This window comes from Bos javanicus, chromosome 12, assembly GCF_032452875.1.
Source record: "Bos javanicus breed banteng chromosome 12, ARS-OSU_banteng_1.0, whole genome shotgun sequence".
NCBI lineage: Eukaryota > Metazoa > Chordata > Mammalia > Artiodactyla > Bovidae > Bos > Bos javanicus.
In genome coordinates this window covers 48548686-48571551 of record NC_083879.1, presented here as the reverse complement: position 1 = coordinate 48571551, position 22866 = coordinate 48548686, and the positions used below count along the sequence as shown (strand labels likewise).

General features: G+C 39.4%; 1 protein-coding gene across 17 annotated transcripts in view; it reads left to right on the top strand.

Annotated features, from left to right (window-relative positions):
- Positions 1-21408, top strand: part of KLF12 (KLF transcription factor 12) — a 536618-nt gene extending 515210 nt beyond the window's left edge. For all 17 annotated transcript variants that reach the window (XM_061435084.1, XM_061435083.1, XM_061435090.1 and 14 more), the window contains one exon: positions 11622-21408. In XM_061435084.1, coding sequence (XP_061291068.1) covers positions 11622-11803 — 182 coding nt within the window. In that variant the 3' untranslated portion in view covers positions 11804-21408. The remainder of the gene's footprint in view (positions 1-11621) is intronic.
- The last annotated feature ends 1458 nt before the right edge of the window (positions 21409-22866 follow it).

The following is a 22866-nucleotide window of genomic DNA, read 5'->3' as shown; positions in this document are numbered from 1 at the left end:
GCACATAGCTCTCTGAATAGTAATGGGTACCCCTTAAAGATGAAGACAGCAAGGGGTTTGAAATCTTGTAATGGAGCCATATCTGCAGAGATCTGGATCAGTAACATAAATATTATAAAAATATTTGCTTGTTTTCACGTATGAAGGAGTTATTTTAATCTATTCTAGAGAGTTACTACTTATAAACGCATTGAAAATAGAATCTGTTACTGCTTCCACTTTTTCCCCATCTGTTTGCCATGAGGTGATGGGATCGGATACCATGATCTTGCTGTTTAGTCACTCAGTGGTGTCCAACTCCTGCAACCCCATGGACTGTAGCCCGCCAGGCTCCTCGGTCCATAGGATTTCCCAGGCAACAATGCTGGAGTGGGTTGCCATTTTCTCTTCCCAGGGGTATCTTCCCAACCCAGGGATCGAAACCACATCTCCTGCATTGCAAGCAGATTCTTTACCACTGAGCCACCTTGCCATGATTTTAGTTTTTTAATGTTGAGTTTTAAACCAGCTTTTTCACTCTCCTCGTCCACCCTCATCAAGAGGCTCTTCAGTTCCTCTTCACTTTCTGAAGTTAGAGTGGTGTCAGGGAACACTTGATGGGAAAGCCCTGAGCGAGCTTATGCAGGTTGCTGTAGCAGCACTGAAGGAGTCTTTGGTCCCAACTGCAAGGCTGCGGCAACCATCACCTACCCATGGGGACCTGCAGGAAAGGGCCAGCTCTAAAAAGGAAGCTGAAAAATCAGATCAGGAACAAAAGGTTTTGAAAGTATTTACTTACTTTTATTTATGAAGGAGTTATTTTAATCTGTTCGAAAGCTACTACCTAGAAACACAGTGAACCTAAGATTTACAGTTGTCTGATATAAGTATGAATGCTGTTCACATTTGATTCAATTTTGATTTTAAACTGTTACCTTATTTAAAAACTAAAGTCATCTCTTTCATATATTTAGAAAAGTAAAGACTTCTAAGACAGTCTATCAATTATTACCTCAGTTGAATAAACTGCTTGCTAAGTGAGTTGATTTTTTTGTTTTTGTTAGCACACAGATCATCAGTGACAATGAAAAGTTAAAAATACTGTGGGATCTTATCACCATGCTCCTCATTTTCCTTCCTCTGCTTTTGGGTTTATTTTGTCCATTCAGCTATCAAAACTGTGTTATACGGAGTAGGGTAATAACATCCCCAGTCCTTGTTCTTTCTCATGTCCTGCTGAGTAACTAGATTATGCCTCCTGGCTTAATTTTGCTGAATGATAAAATTAACTACTACTAATAGAACATGTGTGGCTTTAGTGGAACTATTAAGGAACTGTATTTTTGTAGAAAATATAGTTACCATTAAAGAGTTTATTAAAATACTATTTATGTATAAGGCTTACGATAAATTTAATAAAAGCCCTTCATCACTAAGAATAAAAAGAATTATAAAGTAAATACATTGCTTAAAGATTAAAATAATTGATGCTCATTTGAAAAAAAATAGATTCAATCACAGATCATGTTACTAATTTTAACACCACATACCATGTTACTAAATTTTAAAAATGAGATATTTATTTGTAGACTCAACCTTTAAATGACACTTACTGCAAATAAAGTCTGTTATTTTCCCTTTCAAAAACATATAGTCTAGGGACTTCCCTGGTGGTCCAGTGACTAGGAATCCACCTTGCAACACAGTGGACACAGATTCAGTCCCTGGTCAGGGAACTAAGATCTCACAGGCTGAGGGGCAATCAAGTCCGCTTGCTACAAACTACGGAGCCTGTGCATTACAACTCAGATCTGTCACAGCCACATAAATAAGTAAATATTTAAAAAACAAACAAAATATATATTCTACTTAATTGGAATGGGAAAGGGTTGTAGAAGGGGTAGAGTGCAATCAGTAAGCTCTTTGTTTCACAAAGTGGATTGCTCTTCTATTGACTCTTGTATGTTAAACTTCAAGAGAACAGGAGGCATTTGAGTTCAAGCTGTTTCATTCATTTGATCAACAAGCATCTGTTTGCACAGAGCAGAATAGTATAGAAAAGGCACCCTCAGCACTGCACTACTGAGCATGATGGACAAGTGGGAAAGCTGTTGTTACTATGGGATGGGGTGTGAGGAGGGTTTAATTACAGGCGTGCCCAGGGTGCCAAGGAGTGGAGTGATCACACTGTTTCGGAAAGTTTTCCTTACAATACAGACAATAAACTGGAGGGAGCAAGACACAAGACAGGGAAACAGCCAGTAGAAGTTAGTACTCATGAAAAGTTGTGCATGCATGTTCAGTCATGTCTAACTCTTTGCAACCCCTTGGACCACGAGGCTCCTCTGTCCGTGGGATTCTCCAGGCAAGAATACTGGAGTAAGTTGCCATGCCCTCCTCCAGAGGATCTTCCTGATCCAGGGATTGAACCCATGGCCGCTGAGGCTACTGCATTGTCAGGCAGATTCTTTACTACTGAGCCATCTGGGAAGCTCACTGAAAGGTGGGGAGACTCTAAAAAGAGGCAGACCATCTTCGTGGAGATAAACTGGAGAGAGCGTTTTGAAGGCAGAACTGGCAGATATAATGATAATCAGGTTGGGGCAGGTAGAGAATAACAGATAGGAAAGAGTCCAGGAAATCTCTCCAGCTGGAGAGATGTATGACCTGATACCTGAGGAGGTAGGGTTGTCTTGTTTCCAGATACTAAAACAGAAGGAGGAACAGACCTTGTCTAAGTGGTAGATGCTGAATAACACCTTGGTCACATGGAAGTTGCTTTCTGGCTGCCAAGTGAAAATGTGGTCTCCCCTGCCATGGTGCATGGGAGAGAGACTGAGATGTCACACTTGGGAATCTTTGCCTTAGAAGTTGTGGGAGCAGCCATGGGTACCAAGGAGAGCCTCTGCAGGTGAGGAGTCAAAGCCTGAATCTCAATGAACATTTATGTGACAGGTAAAGGAAGGTGTCTGAGAAGAAGCTGAGGAAAAGACTACCAGGAACAGGAAGATCAGTACTCTAACTACCTGGAAATATGGGCTTCCCAGGTGACGCTAGTGGTAATGAACCCGCTTATCAATGCAGGAGACTTAAGAGACATGGGTTCGATCCCTGGGTTGGGAAGATCCCCTGGAGGAGGTCCTGGCATACTCACTCACTATTCTTGCCTGGAGAATCCCATGGATAGAGGAGCTTGACTGGCTGTGGTCCAAATGATCGCAAAGGGTCGGACAGACATAGCACCTGGAAATATAAACTCAGAACAGCCAAATAAAGAATCACCCTTAGACCTTGAACTGTTGCTTTCACTGAAGTACATGTTTATTATAGGATATTTTTCACTTCCCTTGTATTTTATTTCTAGGTGCAGGGGGCTAGGCTCCTGTGGGTTAACGTATTGTCTCTCCTATCAGTAGAAATTCATATTCTCTCAGTCTGCTTGGCCAGGTCTGACTGGATATTCTGGTTTATGAAAGCAGCGATTTAAGATTGAGAAGCATTATAGGAAAATGGTTAAGACTGTGACCTTGGGTGTCAGATCCTGGGTTCCAGTCCCACCTCCACCTGCTACATACTAACTCTGGGTGAAGTGGGGTTGCTTATAGCAACTTCATGAGGAAGTTAAGAGTCAACATTAAATGAATTCAGATCCATACAGCTCTTAGGACCAAGTGGGATATGTGGAAAATACTATCTACTGTAGCAAAGATTATACTTATCAAAGAAATTCATTATAGAATTGTATGGAAAAGAAAGAAGAGGCCCACTTGTTTACACATAATGAAACAGAAAGTCAATTAATTCAGTCCAGACAGTTCTTGGGGAGGATGCTAAAATACTAATCACTTGTCTGAATTGACAAGACCAAATGAATCAAAAAAATTATAGAATAATTTGGTCTGCGTGGCCTATAAAGAAGTTTTATACTTACTAGGAAAAACCAGTATCAGGATTGGCATCCATTTACCTGCAGATCTTAATTCCTTCCTGAAAAATAACAAATGACATTTATTTTTAGCTTCATGTTATTTTTATTTCTTGGCAGAAACAGAAAAACCTTGAATTTCATAACTGTAGAATTCAGGATCCTTTACTGAGCACCTCTCATTTGCTGGGCACATGGTGCGTATATTTCTAAGTTTCACAACTGGACAAGTATTCCCATTTTATAGACCAGCAAGCTGGGATTGGGTCCGGATGGAGTTTCAGAAAGCTTTACTCTCTAGCCTGAGATCCAGTCACAGATTGGCGACTGAGCCTTATTGTTCCATGCATTCCGCTTGACCATGCGTTCCAAGTGTTAGTCACTCAGTCATGTCCAACTCTTTGTGACCCCGTGGACTGTTGCCCGCCAGGTTCCTCTGTCCATGGAATTCTCCGGCAAGAATACGGGAATGGGTAGACATTCCCTTCTCCGGAGTATCTTCCTGACCCAGGGCTTGAACCCCGGTGTCCTGCATTGCAGGCAGATTCTTTACCATCTGAGCCACTAGGGAAGCCCATGCATTTAAAGCCCGTGCTATTTTCTGCCTCTTTAACACCAGCAAGAAGGCAGGTGCCTCGTCTACCCCTGGACAAGCCAAGGGCCTGTAACCTCAGCTCTAGGTTTCTGTTTCCTCATTTTCAAAGTCCCTGATTTCCTTCCAGATCTAAGATTCTGTGAACTCTTATGAACTAATGTGACAGAAACCAGAAGACAAGATAGGAATCTTGATTCTGGTGTTTTTTCCCCTCATATGCAAATACCATTCCTCAAGTGAAACCGATTGTCACAGCAAGTATGTTGAGTCTTGAGTGTGATGAAGCTCATTTGTCAGTGTCTGGGGCCCCCCTGACTTTACACAAGTTAAAGAGGGACACATTTCAGAAGTACACTTCGGCACTGAAGAACATGCCTGTGTTTCCTGTTGGAGAAGGTGGTTTGTTTTGTTTTGTTTTTTTGGTTGCTTGAGAAAATAATAGAGAAAAGCTGATGTGAGGACATGGGCGTTTTGTTTCACCGGGAGCTTTGGCAAACTGCACATTCCTTTTCTGGTGTTGCTCACACGTCATTTTAATATGAAAAGGCACCTGTCTTTTGTCTCAGGACACATTTACCTTTCAGCATTTCAGATGGTGAAACGGGAGGTACCCGAAAAAGTTATTTTTGTTTCATGGGTTTTGGGAATCCATTCAATACCTGGTGTTTTCTTTAGACTTTATTATGCCTTCTGCTGGGTAAATGTCATGGAAATGCATTGAGTGACTCTTAAGCCTTTTTTTAACCAAAATTGAAAGAGACAGCAGTTCTCATAATAAGTCAGTTTGTTGACTGTTCCAAGAAAAAAAAAACCCTGATGAGAGTTCTCATTTTCCCAGGATACTTAATTAGAATATTATTTAAATAATGCTTGTGAATATATACGTGTATAAACACACACACACACACACACACACACACACACACAGGCCATTGTGGATATAAAAATTGTATTAACTTGAACCCCCAATGTGGAATTAAGAGTGTTTTCAAACAGAAATTAACAGACCCTCTTTTTGGGTATGTTCTCTTTTTAATCTTTTCAGGACCCTTTAAAGAAATTGGAGGGCTTGTTATTAGTTTTGGTTAACATTTTCCTTTTTCAGAGATTTTCATAGTTTAGATCAGTTTTTACAAAGAACTGAAAGAGGACAGGTTATGCTGAAAAATGGTCAAAAGGTAGAAATGGCTTATGAATTGGTCATGGGACTTAGAGACCTTCACTTCAGAATCGAAAGCCTAAAATAACTGCACCCCAGGGTAAGCGTAGTGTTACCCATCTTCTTTCTTTGATTTTTCTTAGACATTAGCAACTTGATGTCTGGACTTAAAAAAAAAAATCAGTAAGACTTACTGATGAAGACATATAATACACCATTTCCTATCATTTTATTACTCCATAGGATTAATACAGGCAATAAAAATCAAAGGTGATCTGATGGTGGAAGCAAAACTTCTGATTATTTTGAAAAAATACTTAAAAACATTTTCAAAGACTTTGCTCCTGAGAATTTTAAGTGTATTTGTGAGTTAGACCAAAAAAAAAAAAAAAAAGATGGGCATGCTATTTTATTTTTAGCCTATTTCTAGGAAAAACAGTTTTGAATAACACATTTGCAGAATTCTGATTCAGATGAGTTTAAGGACAATTCACCATTCTTGAAGAAACTGCTAGAAATTCTGTTTACTGTCACCACCATTCAGACTGCTGCAGAGCAGCTGTGCATCAGAGAAGCACAGATCCTGGGAGATAGATGTCCAACTCCTGTTATTGTCCAAATCAACCCTTTCCATAGGAAACTATTCATGGAAAATTCATCTCCTCTTCTGTCTCCACCACATTAGAGTGAGTGTTCTATTTTCTGGTAAGATTTAAAAGAAAGAAGGGCAGATGGATGAAGGATTCTCTCCATTATATCTTTTCAGGACTCATTTATACATATTACAGTATATCTTACAAACTTATTATCATCTTAATTAGTTTACTCACATTGTGAAGTTAGTTTCTCTTATTGTAATTTATTTATAAGATTGTACCGCTTAAATTACTTCAACGCACAAGCGTACACTATAACATCCAGTTTCAATACAAGGTCGTAGTCCCTATGCATTGTTTTTGTATCCATTTTTAAAACTTAACTAGTCCTGAGAGAGCATTGATTGATCTTTATTTTTTAATGAAATGCTGGGCACTCAGCAGATACAACAGAAACCTAGGTCAGTCTTGAGCAAGGAGCAGAAGCCTGCTCTCTACCTGGTCTGAGCAGCTGTCTTGTTCCCTTCTCCCCCCAGACCTCAGCCTCTAGTTGTGAAGAAAGATGTGAAGATCTTATTTTCTTTTTCTCCCCTCTTCTTTTTTCTAAGTATGGAGATAGAATACCCAAACTCTTGTTTTATTAATGAGGAAATGGGTATAAGAAATACTGTACAAGAAATATTTCTGAATATTAAAAAGAAAATACACATTTTTGTAAGGAAAGTTTCAAGGAAAACTCATCTATTGCTCACATAATTGTTTACTAGTTTCTGATACAGGCTCTCCCTGACCCTCCCCACCACAGATGAGGATATTTACATTATTTTTTTTTACGCATTCATTCACCACTTTATATTCTTCTCAGTGGTAAAGAATCCACCTGCCAATGTAGGAGATGCAGGTTTGATCCCTGGGTCAGGAAGATCCCCTGGAGGAAATGGCAGCCCACTCCAGTATTCTTGTCTGAAAATTCCATGGACAGAGGAGCCTGCCGGGCTGTAGTCTATGCGGTTACAAAGAGTGGGACATGACCCATCTGAGCATGCATGCATTAACCACTTACCCCCTAATAACTTATAAGCTTATATATTATTTTCATTGGTTTTATTCATGAAGTAGGGTTGTATCTTCCTCTTAAATATTTTGGTGAGCTTGTCTTTCATGATCATTATTGTACCTGATTCCACCTCACAGAATACTTCCCAGATTTTGCACTAAGTCTCCTGCTCCATATTTGTGGGCCCACAGAAATCCTTGCGATAGTTGTTTTCTCTGCTTATCCTTTAAAATGTCCACCTGAGAAATGATGCCAAACATCTGCGCTCCTGTTTTCTGATCCTTCCTCACGTGTGTCCTCCTTTCCAGACTCAGTAGAATTATAGTTGGTCATCTTGCATGGTGGTCATGGTGGCACAGCTGTATTGAAAGGTGATGGAGTTGGGTGAGGCTCCATCACTGTAGAATCAGTGCTGTTTGGTTACCAGGTAAAACATACAGAGATGTTCCTGACCCCACTCATCCTCATAAGGAAGATTTACTCATTAGTGTGCTTTTATAATGAGCAGACGAGATCCTGAAGACTTTTAAAACCCTGATGGAATTGGGTGAGGCTTTTTAGAGAATCACTCATTTCGTGAACCAGAACCTTCAGTTTAAAGCAATGGACATGACATGTCATGTGTGTTCATTACTGAGAGGACTGTTAGAATTTTAGTCAAGGATCCTGAGTTAAGAGTAAGTGATTATTTTATCACCAAAATATTCCCTCACTTACCCATCCCAGACTAGCAATGTATGTTATATAACCTGATAAAGTTAACATAATCAGAAAGCCTGCCCCAAGCTGAGGTACCCTTCACTTACATCAAGGGTCAGCAAACTTCCTGTAGTAAACCTTTTAGATATTGCAGGTCATACCTTCTTATTGCAATACTCAATTTCACTGTCACTGAAAAATAGCCATAAACAATATGCAAACAAATGAGTGAGATGGTGTTCCAATAAAAACTTATTCATGGATGCTAAAACTTGAGTCTCATATGATTTTCACATGCCATGAAATAGCCCTCTTTGGTGGGTTTTTTTTTTTTTTTTCAATGATGTAAAAGTGTGAAAATTGTTCTTAGCTTGCAAGTTGCACGAAACAGGCCGCCAACTGGATTTGGCCTGGGGGCCACATTTTCCCACACCTCCTATAGATTTTCAAGTGAAAAGGGCACAAGTACCATTATTAAACAGTCAAATTAAAAGTAAGAGTATGTCTGTTATAATCTGGGGAAGAAACTGGAGAAAATAGGTGCCTAAATTTGGTGTTCAAGGAAATACAGAGAGTCCCCAAGACAACAGACTGTCCCCATGATGGCCATGCCAGCCTCTAGCATCCTTCTTGCTCTGAAACAGAAGCCTGTCTCCTTCTATTACCTCTCCTTACTTCCAGGCCCATCCCAGGTCTGGGGCCCCTTCCTCTCACTTTAACTGCAATGGCAAGATGAGAGTATGGCAGCTTTTCTAACCCTGGTCATATTCATACTGCACTTTCCCAGCAAGATAGAAACACATGTCCTCTCAGCACACAACTGAGCAGTGCTTTTCCTCAATTAAAATCTTTTATTCTTTTTTTCTTAGACCTGTACTCATTGTAGCTGGTTCCATACACAACAAGAGATATCTAGGAGATGCCTGTTGGTGACAATGTCTTAGTGCCCCAAAAATGAATGTGCTTTTGAAGATACAATTTTTATCAAGCTCAGCTTAGTAGAACCTATGTTCATGATGTAAACTTCAAAAGCATGTAGTGATGACACGTCAGTAAAAGTATTTTAGCAGTTACCATGGATATACTGTATGTGCGTGCATGCTTAGTCATATCCAACTCTTTCCGACCCTATGGACTGTAGCCCACCAGGCTTCTCTGTCCCTGGGATTTCCTAGGCAGGAGCCCTGGCGTGGGTTGCCATTGTCTCCTCCAGGGGATCTTCCTGATCCAGGGATCAAACCCACATCTCCTGCATCACAGATGGATTCTGTATCACTGAGCCACTTGGGAAGCCTGGATATACTGTATAGTGGACTGCCGATCTTCTTAAATTATGGGTTTTGCTGACTCTTTTTTTAAAAAATTTCTGTTAAATTCTGATCAGTCAATACCTGTCTGTGCAGATTTTTGTCTCTAGAGAACATCCAGAATGAGTCAGAAGTGAGGTTTTGGATTAAGCTGGTCATTAGGCATCTACTTGACAGGAGCCCTTCCAGAGTAACCTGGAGCTTTCTGTGGGTCACAGTTAGTGCACCAGTATTTCTAGAGTTAACTGAGCTGTACTATTCATGCGGTTCTGTGAAAGTGCCACTTGATCCCAAAAGGACCTATATAATAGTTAACATTCATTTAACAGTTGAACAAAAACTGCTGAGTCTGGTTCAGTCCAGTTTTCCCACGTAGGCATGACTTGTACATCTCATTTACAGGGCTTAGTGGTTGCCTGTGTACACACCTCTGTGTGAGCATGTCTGTGTTTGTATTGCAGTTTTATTAATTTATTCAAACACTATTTAATGCATACTCTAAGCTCTGAGGATACAGAAATAGATGTGTGATTCTTAATCTCTATGTTCAGAAACTGGTAAAGGGGAAAAGCATCTAGACAAAATCTGTATGATATATTGTGATAGGTGACAATAGAAATACGAGTTGAATAATTGGAAAGTAGAATCAGCATTGTCTGAGGATGTGACAAAGTTTCGATGGGAAAAAGAATTTGGAGCATAGTGAAAAACACTGAGTTTGGAACCAAACACATCTATTTACTGGCTTCAGGCAAGTTATTTCACTACATTCATCCTCAGTTTTATCACCTGTAAAATGGATTTAACAAAACTCACTTTGCAACTCTGTATGTTTGTGTGCTTAGTCACTAAAGTCACGTTGGACTCTTTTGTGATCCTGTGGACTGTAGCCTGCCAGGCTCCTCTGTCCCTGGGATTCTCCAGAAAAGGAGACTGGAGTGGGTTGCCATGCCCTCTTTCAGGAGATTGCAGCTCTGTATCTTGGGGTCTAAAAGTCGTGTGGCTCAGTTGTATAAAGAATCTGCCTACCAAAGCAGGAGACGCCAGAGACATGGGGTTCAATCCCTGGGTCAGGAAGATCCTCTGGAGAAGGAAATGGCAGCCCAGTCCAGTATTCTTGCCTGGGAAATCCCATGGACAGAGGAACCTCGTGGGCTATAGTCCATGGGATTGCAAAGAACTGGACACGACTGAGCACACACACATGTTGGGGTCAGCCAATAGCTCTGCTCCTGCCTGAGGCCTTTTCACCAGACTCCACGTGGGGCCAAGCAGTGCGTGGTTAACTATTGGATGGAGGGGGCAGAAGAGAGATCAGTTCTTGTGGGGTTACCTGAGGACAGGGCTTCCATTCTGAATGAGAGCCAGGAAAAAGCACACCTGGGTCAGCTCTTGTCTCTCTCCCCCGGGAACCCATTTGGACAGCGGATAGCGTATCTCTTCCCAACAAAGCCTTTGCATATTTTACTGTCTTTACAAGTTGACTGAGGGATGTGGTCAAATTACATACTTCTTCGGACTGTTTTTTGCTGTGGGTTTCAACACTCAGACCAACCTGATGATTCCTCAGGACTTGGCCTAATTCTTAAGTCCCTGAAGAAGATATTTAAACTTCACACTACTAAGATATCTAGGATTCTTTCCCAGGAGACAAACAGTTGTTTATTTGTTATTTAACCTCTAAGTCATGCCCAACTCTTTGTGACCCCATGGACAACAGTAGTTTATACATAATATAAATAATAACTTTATAAATAATAAGTACTTAGTACCTAATTTCTGGGGGTGGTAGAGTGCTTTACCTTTTGATGAAATTTTGTGTGGCTGATAAAAGGACAGTGTACCCTAAAATAGCCTTTAAGTATCTAAGTGATGCACGTTTGAGAGCAGTATTGCAACAGTATTGCAACAAATCATTACCCTTTATAATTCTTTGTGAGTTTCAATCCTTTGGCCACATCAGCCTAGGTAGAGCTCTCTCACATGCCTTTCTGGTCTACCCATGGTGATTATACACCAGAGTTACCAGTTTATGCCTCCTGATAGTTTGACTGCAAAGTAACTTACCCATAATTGAAGATGCAAGTGTTAAGTAACCTCCCCACTGTCACCGCAAAGAGAGATTAGATCGAAACCCCCATCTGTGCGCCCCAAGACCTGCTGGCAAGGGTGGCTAGGTTTCTTGACAAAGGACCACCAAACGGAAAATCCACTGAGAACAGTCGTGTCCCCAGATAATCACATTGGCTAGATTGTTCAGGGGAAATGATGGAGCACGGCGTTATGTCCCTTTGTCTCTTCCAGGAGAGAAACCCTACAAGTGTACCTGGGAAGGCTGCACCTGGAAGTTCGCGCGCTCGGATGAACTGACGAGGCATTACCGCAAACACACGGGAGTGAAGCCATTCAAGTGCGCAGACTGTGACCGCAGCTTCTCCCGGTCAGACCACTTGGCACTGCACCGCCGGAGGCATATGCTGGTGTGAGGAAGGCTGCTTGTCCAGCTGAGCGTAAGAGCTGGATCTCTTAGCGGCACCCCATTCAGCAGGGCTGGATCCCCTTCACAGTGTTAACACAAAAGGGCATCACCATCCCACGATGTCTGAAAGCAGAGCAGGAAAAAGAAGTGGTAACACTTCTCCTTTCGGTCTGAAGGTAACCCCCCCGTCACGACTACACAAGAAACGACTTCACGCTGGCCTGGGAGATCGGTGACACAGATGCTGAAGAGACAGGCATTGTTTTCCGTGCTGTGTCCTCTGCCATTTCAAGATGTTTGTAGTTTGTACATTTTCTGAGCTGTCAGACGTTTTGTTATTGATACTTTTAAAGGTCGTCTACCACAAATTGATGGCTAGAGCAAGACCTTGTAAATTTGGATTATTCTCCCATCATCCCACCCCTGATCCCCTTTTTACAAGTAAGATATTAATAGAACCCACATCCAATCTGTTACCAGCAAGCAGCCTGAAAGTAGAAAAGAAGAAACTGTTGGAGAGGTTCCATTACCTGAAAAGAAAGGAGCGCTCAGGCAGCCCTTTTGCAATAGTGATGGTGACCACTAGATATCACTGCGACTTGTCATTATGCCATGCCCTGGAGAAAACCAACATTGATTCTTTTCATCTGTTTGTTGTTGATTGTTTTTGTTTTGTTCTGCTTCTGTTTTGTTCATCTGTTTGAGCAGAGGGGCAGCGACATTTCAGTTGGAGTCTAGTCCTGGTGTCTGCCCTGGCGTGGATGGGCACAGAGTCGTTCTGTAGTTGAATAGGAAGAGCCTGTCTAAAAAAACTACTGCCCCACTTCAAATTGCAGTGTTCTGTCAGCTAGGCATCATCTCTTCCTGCCCCTAGTATTTGATTACAAGGAATCGGGGGAAAAAAAACTTTCTTAGACACACTGGCACCAAGGTAAGAGGTGGGGCGGCCCAGGCAAAGTCAGTGAACATGAAAAAATCAGACAAAGCAGAGATGGAAATAATGCGCCTCTTGAGGAGAAAAGCAATAACGAATAAAAGGACTTTCCTACAATCACTTCACTGAGGACTCACGTTACCAATTTTCATACTTACTAAAGGGATTGTAAAAACACCCCAGCATTTTAGAGGTCTTGGCTACATTTACAGCACTGAGGTAATCTTTCTGCTGTTTGTTGTCCTGCTTGGTTGAGTACCACAATTAAAGATTATGCTCCCCCTTTTCTTGTTTGAAAACAGTCATTTGGTGACTAGAGAGGCCACGGAGGCATAGCTGGGAATTAACTGTTGGGTGAATGGGTCAGTTCTCCTTGGAACTGAGTCAGTGGGAAGGGAATGCTCCCCAAGGAAAGCCTGACATGGTGCTAATTTCCACCCTTGGAGAGCCAAGGATAAATGACTCTCCAATAGGTTCTTCTCTATAGATTTCATTTTCTAAACTATATTAGGACCCAATACAATGGCATCTGCAGGGATGAACTCACTCATCCTGTGCTGAGGGTGAGAGGAAATTATAGTCCCGTAAACCCCTTGAGTTATGAGCCTTTTTTGCAACTAGCGAAGTCTATAGTAAACAAAGCAATACATCACCAATGAGCATTCTTTCAGAAAAATTACCATATTTTTTCCCCCACTAAAAGCTGAATTTTTTCAGCTTTCTGTAGCCAAGGGGCTTGGTAAGGTTTTATTGTCATTGCTGTTATTGTTAAGATTTTTTTATAGCTTAGATATAAGAAGTTGCCAGCATAGACCTTTGCATTATATTTTAATTACAAACACTTGATTTGGGAAATTGCACAAATTATCCTCACAATATTATTAGCTCATTTTTAAAGATTTGAACATTCTGAAATAATTTCTGGTTCTAGAAATATCCTCTTTAGGATTATCTTCTAATTCAGATAAACTTAATTCTGATGAAGCAAAAAACTAGAAACATTGGAACAAGGATAACTTGTGTTGGATGGCATTAAAAGGAATGTTTTTAATGTTCAAGCAAGAGCATAATGATTTTCAGGTCAAATTCTGTCTTCAAAAATACATACTCTATATTTTCTGCCAGGTCTGAAAATTTCATCAGGCAATTTCCCTCCAACAAGGGCTGCAGTTCTATGGATAAATAGCTTCTGTAGCTACACAGTGTACTGCCCACCAAGCACTGGGTTTATGGCTTTTTGTTTTTTTTCTTTTACACCAACTGGAAAGTTTTACCTGTACTGTAAGCAACTCATGCATTTCATTGCCTGTGACCATTTTGAATAGAAAGGCCAGTGTTGGTTACTGGTCAGTGGCAAAGAACACAGAGCATGGTGAACACAGCTGTGAAGCCCTCTACTAGTCCTAGAATTTAGTTGACAGGTAATAGGTGAATCACTTAGGTGAATGGCAGACGATTTAATTCTGCTTTCTCTTATAAGAAGGGCCAGTCCTTTTCTCTGCTGAGAGATCCTGAGAGTGTTACAGGTAGAAATGGTTTTTAGAATTCATAGAACTGACAGGCAGTAGGAGCTTCCTCAGTGACAGCTTGATTTAAATTTAGCACAGAATGAGATGAGCTGCTCCCCTCTAATAGCATAGGAAAAATTAAGGGACGTGAGCTTGTCTGCTTGCCTTCTGAAGGTGGGAACCCAACTGAGACAATAAGTTTACTGATAAAACCTGTCAGCATTATGCCATTTCCCCCTTTTGATGTATTGATACTTCTAAGGAGGGAATCCAAGCACAAGTAGTGAATGAGTTGCTGATCTGGTCCCAGACTGAAACTTACCTGAGGCTTGTCTTGAAGCATAGCAAATAATCCTTGGTGAATTTTCTACAAGTGTTTCCCCATAGAAAGGAAGGTGGTTTGGAAGAGAAGGAATTACATTTTTAAGTAAGAATATCTTCAGGCACGGAAAAGCCTCCTGCGTCTCATCTGATGTCTGTTCTAGCCTGTTTTAAAAAGCACAGTAGATGATTAACAGCAAAAAAGGAGTAAAATCCAAAGAATTTCTCAGTTGTACCCTAACGGGATGCATTCTTTGGTGTTAAATTTGAAGTCATTTAGTTTGCAGCTGGGCATATGTGTATGTTTGGGAATTTAGACACAGGTAGCTATAATGGCTTTGGAAGCTACAGTTGACCTGACTGTCTCTTTGCATTGTAGAGATTGAGTTCAAGGAAGTTAATGTTATTTGAAAAGTTAAGAAGTTCAGACATTGAAGTTTTAATAGATCCCCTCCTCATATTCTGATCTTAGATTGTTTGTGTAAAGATTCACACTTCCCCATCTTAGTTCCAGCCCCATCCCATCAACTGCATGTGGACTTTGAGAAGCCTGCTTGATAACTTGTCTTAAGTTTTATTAAGGCATTTAGAGTAAAATTTCTAATGGCTTTACCATAAAATTACACTGTTGCCTGAAATTACTTTTATGGAACACTATGGGACATTTATTTTCAAAGGCAGTTGAATAACAGTAACACAAACCACATTTTTTATTGCAAAAAAAAAAAAAAGAGCACTTTTTGTTCACTTTAAAGTTTAAGTGGAAAATAGAGGAACTTCAGGTGAAAAAAACTTGCAAAATACTACAGTGTTTACAGATGCCAGTTCTAGATTAAAAAGGCCATTCTCATTATGGTTGAAATTTGGATCAGCTTCTACAAAGATTGTATTCATTTTTATGCAATTGTTTTAACTTCAAATTGCTATTTGTGTTTTCAACATAAATACAATTCTGCACTTTGAAATCAGTTCATTAAAGTGATAACATATATATGGATAAAGATGCAGTATTCCTTACTCTGTACTTTATTTATTATACTTACCAAAGTTGCAATTGAGTAAATCTGGTGAGGTGAGGCCTTCAAATGTATTAATACGCCTTTGTTATATTGTTATGACTGCTTAGAAGTGTAGCCATGATGTTGTTAATAAAGGTGTCTTAATGTTTATAGTGAGGAATGACAGAATTTCAGCAGTGTTAAGAATACCAGCGTTCGTGATATGTTGAGTTACAGTCTTTGTAAAGGATTGAGCGTGAGATAACTCATGTGAATCTTAGTAGGCCCAGGAAGCCTTAATATTCATAGTCCATAATCCAGTCTCAGATTTTACTCCTTACTGTTTAAGCGTGTAAATTTAGGAGGTAAATGTATTCTACAATTTCATTGATCATATCTCTTCCTTCAACTTTTCTGAGGTAGTGCATTTCACACACACAAAAGATGTTTCCATTTGATTTGGTTTGGTTTAGAAAAGGGGTTTGGTAAGCCATGTCTTCCATATCACATTTCTCCATATCCCCACAATGCCTTCCACTTACGTGTACTGGCAGCCCCAACACATGCACACCTGTATACACACTTGGATATGCAGCAGCCAGTGGACTAATAAATATCAGCAAAGAACTTTTTTAAAAAGAATGAATTTGTAATAATCCATGCTGTCTAGAAATGTAAGTTATTTACCTTATTAGGGAATCAGCTTATAATGCTATATATGACTTTGCCTGCATTTTATAGTTAAGAAGTGTACATAAAAATTTTAAATGCTATATTTTCACAGTTTCATTATAGAATAATGTCTGTTTAGCAATCCATGTCCATTGGTACTTTAAATATGCTAAATACTGTGCAATTGCAATAGAAATTCAGATTTTCATAAGAAAATGAAATAGGATACTGCATCTTAAAAAAATAGAGTGAAGATATTTTACTGTATTAGTAACATATGTGATAGTGGAAAAAAGTATTTTCAAACTCACAAATTTTACAGAGGTTGTAAATAGTTTGATGAAGTATGTTGGGAAAAAGAGCTTCTAGTTTTCATCACAATAAAAAAGAAAAAAAACTTGTTCAGATATGCCTTGTGTATCTTACACACAATTAGTGATATTGCCGTGGGGACTCTGTTCTGCCTTGTCAGGGCATAGCCCTTGTGCTCCCTAACAAAATGGAGTGGCCACTTGTCTCAGTTTAGCCAGGATGGTTTAGAATGCAGTGAAGTCATTTTAAGTTGCAGCACAGTGATTCCAGATGCATGCTCTTTGCCTGTAAAGAGGAAAACAGCAGCACAGGATTTCCTTGTGTTAAAAAAGCATCTAGCAGTTGTTTTTTTTTTCTCAGTTACCTTCCTCCTCGATGCAGTAATTCTTGATCAAAACAAATGCACACCCTCTGCAGGTGTTTCTGTTTGTTAAATCCCAGAGAGAGTACTTTTAGCAGTAGCTGCCTGTTGACAAGATGAATTCTATGGATATGGTCACATGTGAAATGACTCTGTCCTGGCAATAGGAATAAACTAATGCCCATTTTCAGAAATGAATTAAAAGCTGAAAGTGCCTGTCTATAAATTTTATGACCAATGAGATATTCCTGTACTTTTACACAGCAATAATTCTTTTTCAACCTGGGTTTTTCCCCCACCTTTGGGAAACACGCACACAGAGAAAATATATGCACACAATAAATTGAATCTGTTCATATACGCCCTCAAAAATTGTTTGGTGTGTTCTAAATATATTTCATCTTGCTTATGTTAGCATTTCTTAATTTAATCTTTCTTACAGAGTATACGAACACCTGTCTAAACTTATTATCTACAGTATACATCCTGGCACGTGACATTTATAATTTTGAGATGAAAACTTCACTGTGATTTGTCCGAAACTTAAGAAGCACTTCTTTGTAGTCCAAAAAGTTTTGCTCAGTTAACAAAAGCCAGTTTATTAAGAGCAAAACACTATAGACATTTGTTCCTTTTCCTTTATTTTATCCACTAATATCAAATGCACAAACCTATACCTTTCTTCATTTCCCTTCCCCCTAATATTTCCTGTTGTCATCTAAGAACCATTTTGGAGTGAATATTAACACAATTGTTTCTCCCCAAATGTCCACTGAAGTAAAACTGACATGTAGTAAGCCTAGCCTTGACCGAGGTTTACAGTTAGTCCTGGAAATGACCAGATTTACATTCAGAACATCACAATGTGTTCCTACCATTATTTTACTGCTAAATGTAAAGTCGTGAATAGGACTATACAGCATATTATATGAAGAGACAAGAGCCCTGGAAATTCTCCAGTCCCATCATTTCAGAGCACAAATCCATCCAAACAAGCTATCAAGGGGTATCAGTAAAATTATACTCTTTCAGAGCCAAACATTTGGTAAGAGCAATTTTTAAAGTATAACTGTGATTAAACACTCAGGCTTTAGACAGTGAAGACTACCATGATGGACAGTGTTCTCCGGAACCAGACCACAGGATTATTAAACCATCTCCTGTTTCCCCCTCTACGTTTCAGAACAAAAAACAAAGAAGTATGCTAGATGAGGGTATAAAGTAATGATCAAAGTGTCAGAGTAACACTGCTGCGTTCCTTAATCGTACTGAAGGCAAGTTTTTTGACTGGGCTGTTTTCTGCAAGTTGTCTGAAAGTACTAAAAGAACTTGAAAGGTCAGAAGTTCAGCAAACCATGAAAATACTAGCTGTTCTTTAGTAAATCCTTACTATATGCCAAGCAGTATACTGGGTAATTTTTAGACATAGCACCTCTCGTGTACAACAGTTCTAGATTTCATGGATGGGAAACCAAGGCACAGAGAGGGTGGCTGAGTTGTCTGCAAACAGAAATCAGAGTAGGAGTGGAAGTTTACCCCTCTCAGGCTCCAAAGCCTGTATTCTCCCTGAGGCACTGCTGCACCTGTGTTCCCAAGAACCAGCTTTCCGTATCTAACCCTTAAGTAGTTTTATTAGGGATATGTAGTCATCAGATTTTCCAAATAGGATATAAGGACATGATTTGACAGTGGTACATAACATTTAAAATCAGTCTTCTGAAAATTCACACATGGAGAATCATTATAAACAAACACCAACTGGCTATCTCCCTGGACTTCTCACCTGCCTCTGAAATGTTCAACCTGGAGATCCAGAATCATTTAAACACTTGGTGGCTCAGACGGTAAGGCGTCTGCCTACAATGCAGGAGACCTGGGTTCGATCCCTGGGTCGGGAAGATTCCCTGGAGAAGGAAACGGCAACCCACTCCAGTACTCTTGCCTAGAAAATCCCATGGATGGAGGAGCTTGGTGCAGGCTACTGTCCATGGGGTCGCAAAGAGTCGGGTATGACTGAGCGACTTCACTTCACTTCACTACCTGATGGCATTTTAGAGCAGATTTTCTTGATTCTACGTATTTCTTTATAGGTGGAATAAAGGGTTTTCCACTTGTGTAGACCTTCCAGAGTGTGTTTAATTTGCAGTTTAAAGTTACCTCCATGGAACTAGTTGTTGATAACAAGAGTTGACTTTTGGCGGTTGTAAATGGGCTGGCATCATCATTCAGATGATGAGCGAGAAGGGAGGACGGAAAATTCCTTTTCATATTTCTCACCTAACAGTACCACCTTGTAATGTTTTCAGTAGTCTTACAAATAATTTGCCTGTAGTATTATTGTTAGTTTAATTGAATTTTATCTAGGAAGCTGTCCAACATCAGAGAAATGACCCCCCACCCTCCTTTTCTGTGTAGAGCACATTCTCTTGACAGTATTGATTCATGGAAGTACTAATGGGCTTAGAAAACATTTGGAGAATGTCATTTCTCATGATGTTTCTTTTTCTGAAAATGAATCTCCTGAATTACAATCTTTCTCCCTGTTATTTGGCTGAGGGAAGAGATAAAACTTGTGTAAACAAATTTCCTCCCATGCTGGAAGCAAGTGTTTCATGTACACACAACCCATTGCAGAAAAGGGCTCTTTCAGTTAATTGGGTTTCAAAACAAGCAATAATTTCTCCACAGCAAAACCACAACATTAAGCGAGTTGAAAAGAGATGAATAGTGGAAATAGTCACATCGGTACTTTATCTTTCTGGATTATATCTCTAGAAATTTTAAATGTTTGAGGCAACAAAGTCTGCCCTTTGTGCAAAGCAAGAACCAATGACTCCTGTGTGAATTAGTATATCTTGCTTTTTCCAAATGCAGGTTGAAGACGAGGGTAGAATTTGGATCAAATTCTAGTCAAAGTGCTCAAGTAATCAAAAAGTAGGATATTGTAGGGACATACCAACATCTTCCCTTTTTGCTAATGTCATGCTCCTAAAATATAGCATAAAACATTTTAGAAAATGATGTTGCCCTACTTGTGTTTCTGGTTATCCCATAGCAGAATTTTGTATTTACATCCAGACTACAGGATGTATTTTGTCCCTCAGAACTTGAGTATATTGGACGGGTATAGTTGAACTGGGGCACTGGTGCCTATATTCAAGGCTCTTTCCTATCAACTTGTCTGTCTACACTTTGTTGTGTTTAAAAATTCATTAAAAAAACAAAAAACCACCATCCCAACCCCGCCCTATGGAATGGTGGCCGTATTGTTTTGTTCATGTCTGTGTGGGACACGTTGCATCACATGGCAAACCAACTCCCCGTGGATGTGAGATAACTACTTACAAAACCAGCTTGAAAACATCGTCTTCTGTATTATGTCATCCTGTATCATAATGCAATTATGTGTATCATAACGTGCTCATTTTAAAAAAGAGAAACCAGCAAATTCATGTTTGTCCATAGGAGAATGTATTCAGAACTTTCTGTGTTGTGAAATGATGAGAACAGACCACGTTTAAGATATACCCACCTGCCACTTAAAATGACTTAGTTATAATTAGTAGTAGTCTAGACGTTGCTCTCAGTGTGTGGGGGTCAGTTCAAACGTCATCCTCTTTTGAATAAATCTCTCAGTGGTATTTGAAAAAATACATGGGAATAAAGAAAAATATCATCTTTGGCCAAATCAAGCAGGCATCTTTTTCCTTTCCTTGACACTTAGCTCATTCTACTTGCTGATTGGATTACAAGAGCTGTGTAAAAAATACAAAAACATCCTTTCGTTTACAAAACAGTTATTCTAGGCTTGAAGCCTCTGAACAGCAAATCAAATAGATGTGCTGCGTCTGATTCACTTATGTAATTTTACAAAAGGCTCCTGGGTCTCTGACCCCAGAGAGTTAGAATACCCAGAGGAGGTCCTCTGCATTAAAGGATTAAAACCCCCAAGGATGCTGGCAAGCAAATGTATTAATTTCTTAAATCTTCATTTGGTTTTCTGTTCAGAGTTTTAATTGCAAATGAATTTATTTCTCCAGCTTATCTAAAGATCTAATTTCCCAATAGTTTCCTCTGCATTTATATACTCTGTAGTGTTTAGGCAACCCCTGTTATAAGTTTATTAATATTACGTAAGTGTTGTTCTTGTATTTATGTATAGTGTATGTATTGTAAATATACTCAGAGCTTTTTTCCTTTTACTGTAAAATGGTGATCTTTTTTTTTTTTTTCTTGCCCTACGATAATGTAAAGGGAGACCCTCCTAATGAGATTCTCTCAGAGGATGATTATTCCAGTCTATTCTCAGAGATTTAAATGAACAAGTGTTATCGTTTTTAATGGTGTCTCAGACATATTCTGTTGGTGCATTGCTTTTCTGTATTCAACTTTCCTATGAATTGAGCTGTGAACCGAAATAGAGTTTAAACCTTTAACTGTATGCATTTGTATAATTATCTGAATGAAGGCATGAAGGTTAAATAAAGCATTTTGTATGGAACGAAACTCCCTAATTATTACTAAGGCTGATTCAGACACTTTGGAAATCATAGTTATTACCATACTAATTAAACCTTTGTTATGAAAAGTTTTACCATTTGTGTATAGTAATTTAAAACAGAACAAGATAGACTGTATACTAAAAGGTGAATAGAGGACGTTTTATTTCGTAACAACCAGGACCTAAAGTGGGATTCCTGAAAGTATTTTAATGAGCGTAAAACTAAAAAGTGGTCTAGAAATATGAAGTGATATGAAAACAAGATATTTTTCAGAGCCTAAAATCAGATCTCTGTGAATGAATGAATTACATTATTTTTTGGACTTTGTGTGTCGTTTAAGTGTAGAATGATCTATCTAGCACGTGACAAAGCTGGTTCATTTCTATAAAATCTTAAAACAATTATAAGGTTTGGAAAAATAAGACCATTAATGAATGGAAAAGTGAAAGTATTAGTCACTCAGTTGTGTCCCAACTCTTTGTAACTTCATGGACTGCAGCCCACCATGCTCCTCTGTCCATGGAATACTCCAAGCAAGAATACTAGAGTGTGGTAGCCACTCCCTTCTCCAGAAAATCTTTCCGACCCAGGGATCAAACCCTGGTCTCCTGGATTGCAGGCAGATTCTTTACCTTCTGAGCCACCAGGAAGCCCTTTAATTTAAATAATGCTTAAAAAGCACTTGAAAAATCTAAGTATCCTGCAGTTGTGTTCAGTCACCAGGCTGTGTCTGACTCTTCATGACCCCACGGACTGCAGCATGCCAGGCTTCCCTGTCCCTCACCATCTGGGAGTTTGCCCAAGTTCATGTCCATCGAATCAGTGATGCCATCCAGCCATCTCCTATTAGTATCCTTCACTTGAAGACCTACTAGAAAAATCCATTCAACAATAAGAATGGTAGGAAATCCTACTAACAATTATATTAAATGGTGATAGATGATAATAAAAATAATATTTGAGTACTTCCTAGATGCCCAGCAGTGTTCTAAGTATTATATTTGTTCTCTTTATTCTTACCAAAATCCTGAGTTAGGTTCTGTTATTATCCTAATTTTACAGAGGTAAAAGTAAGGTACTGTGTTAGGCAACTTTTCCAGTCAGCCTGGTTCTAACACTAGAGAGTCCTTAGCTACTAAAGGGCTACAGGTTAGGAAGATGGAGAAAAAATAGAAGGTGGGGAGAGAGAATGAGCTGTGATGAATATCATAGAAATATTCAAGAAATATATTTGATTATTTATGTACAAATAAATATTAATAAACCCAATGAATACAATTCTTTATTTCATACTTGGCAAACCATAATGTGGTTTAATAACTCATAAAAATCAGAGACTGAAGTAGATTTTGGCTTACTTTATTACTGCTTCAAATCCTTTTGTAAATGAACTTTAAGTTCGGTGAAATCACTGGGTTCCACTCAGAGACACTGCGCGAGGAGAGCAGTGGGTTACAATTTC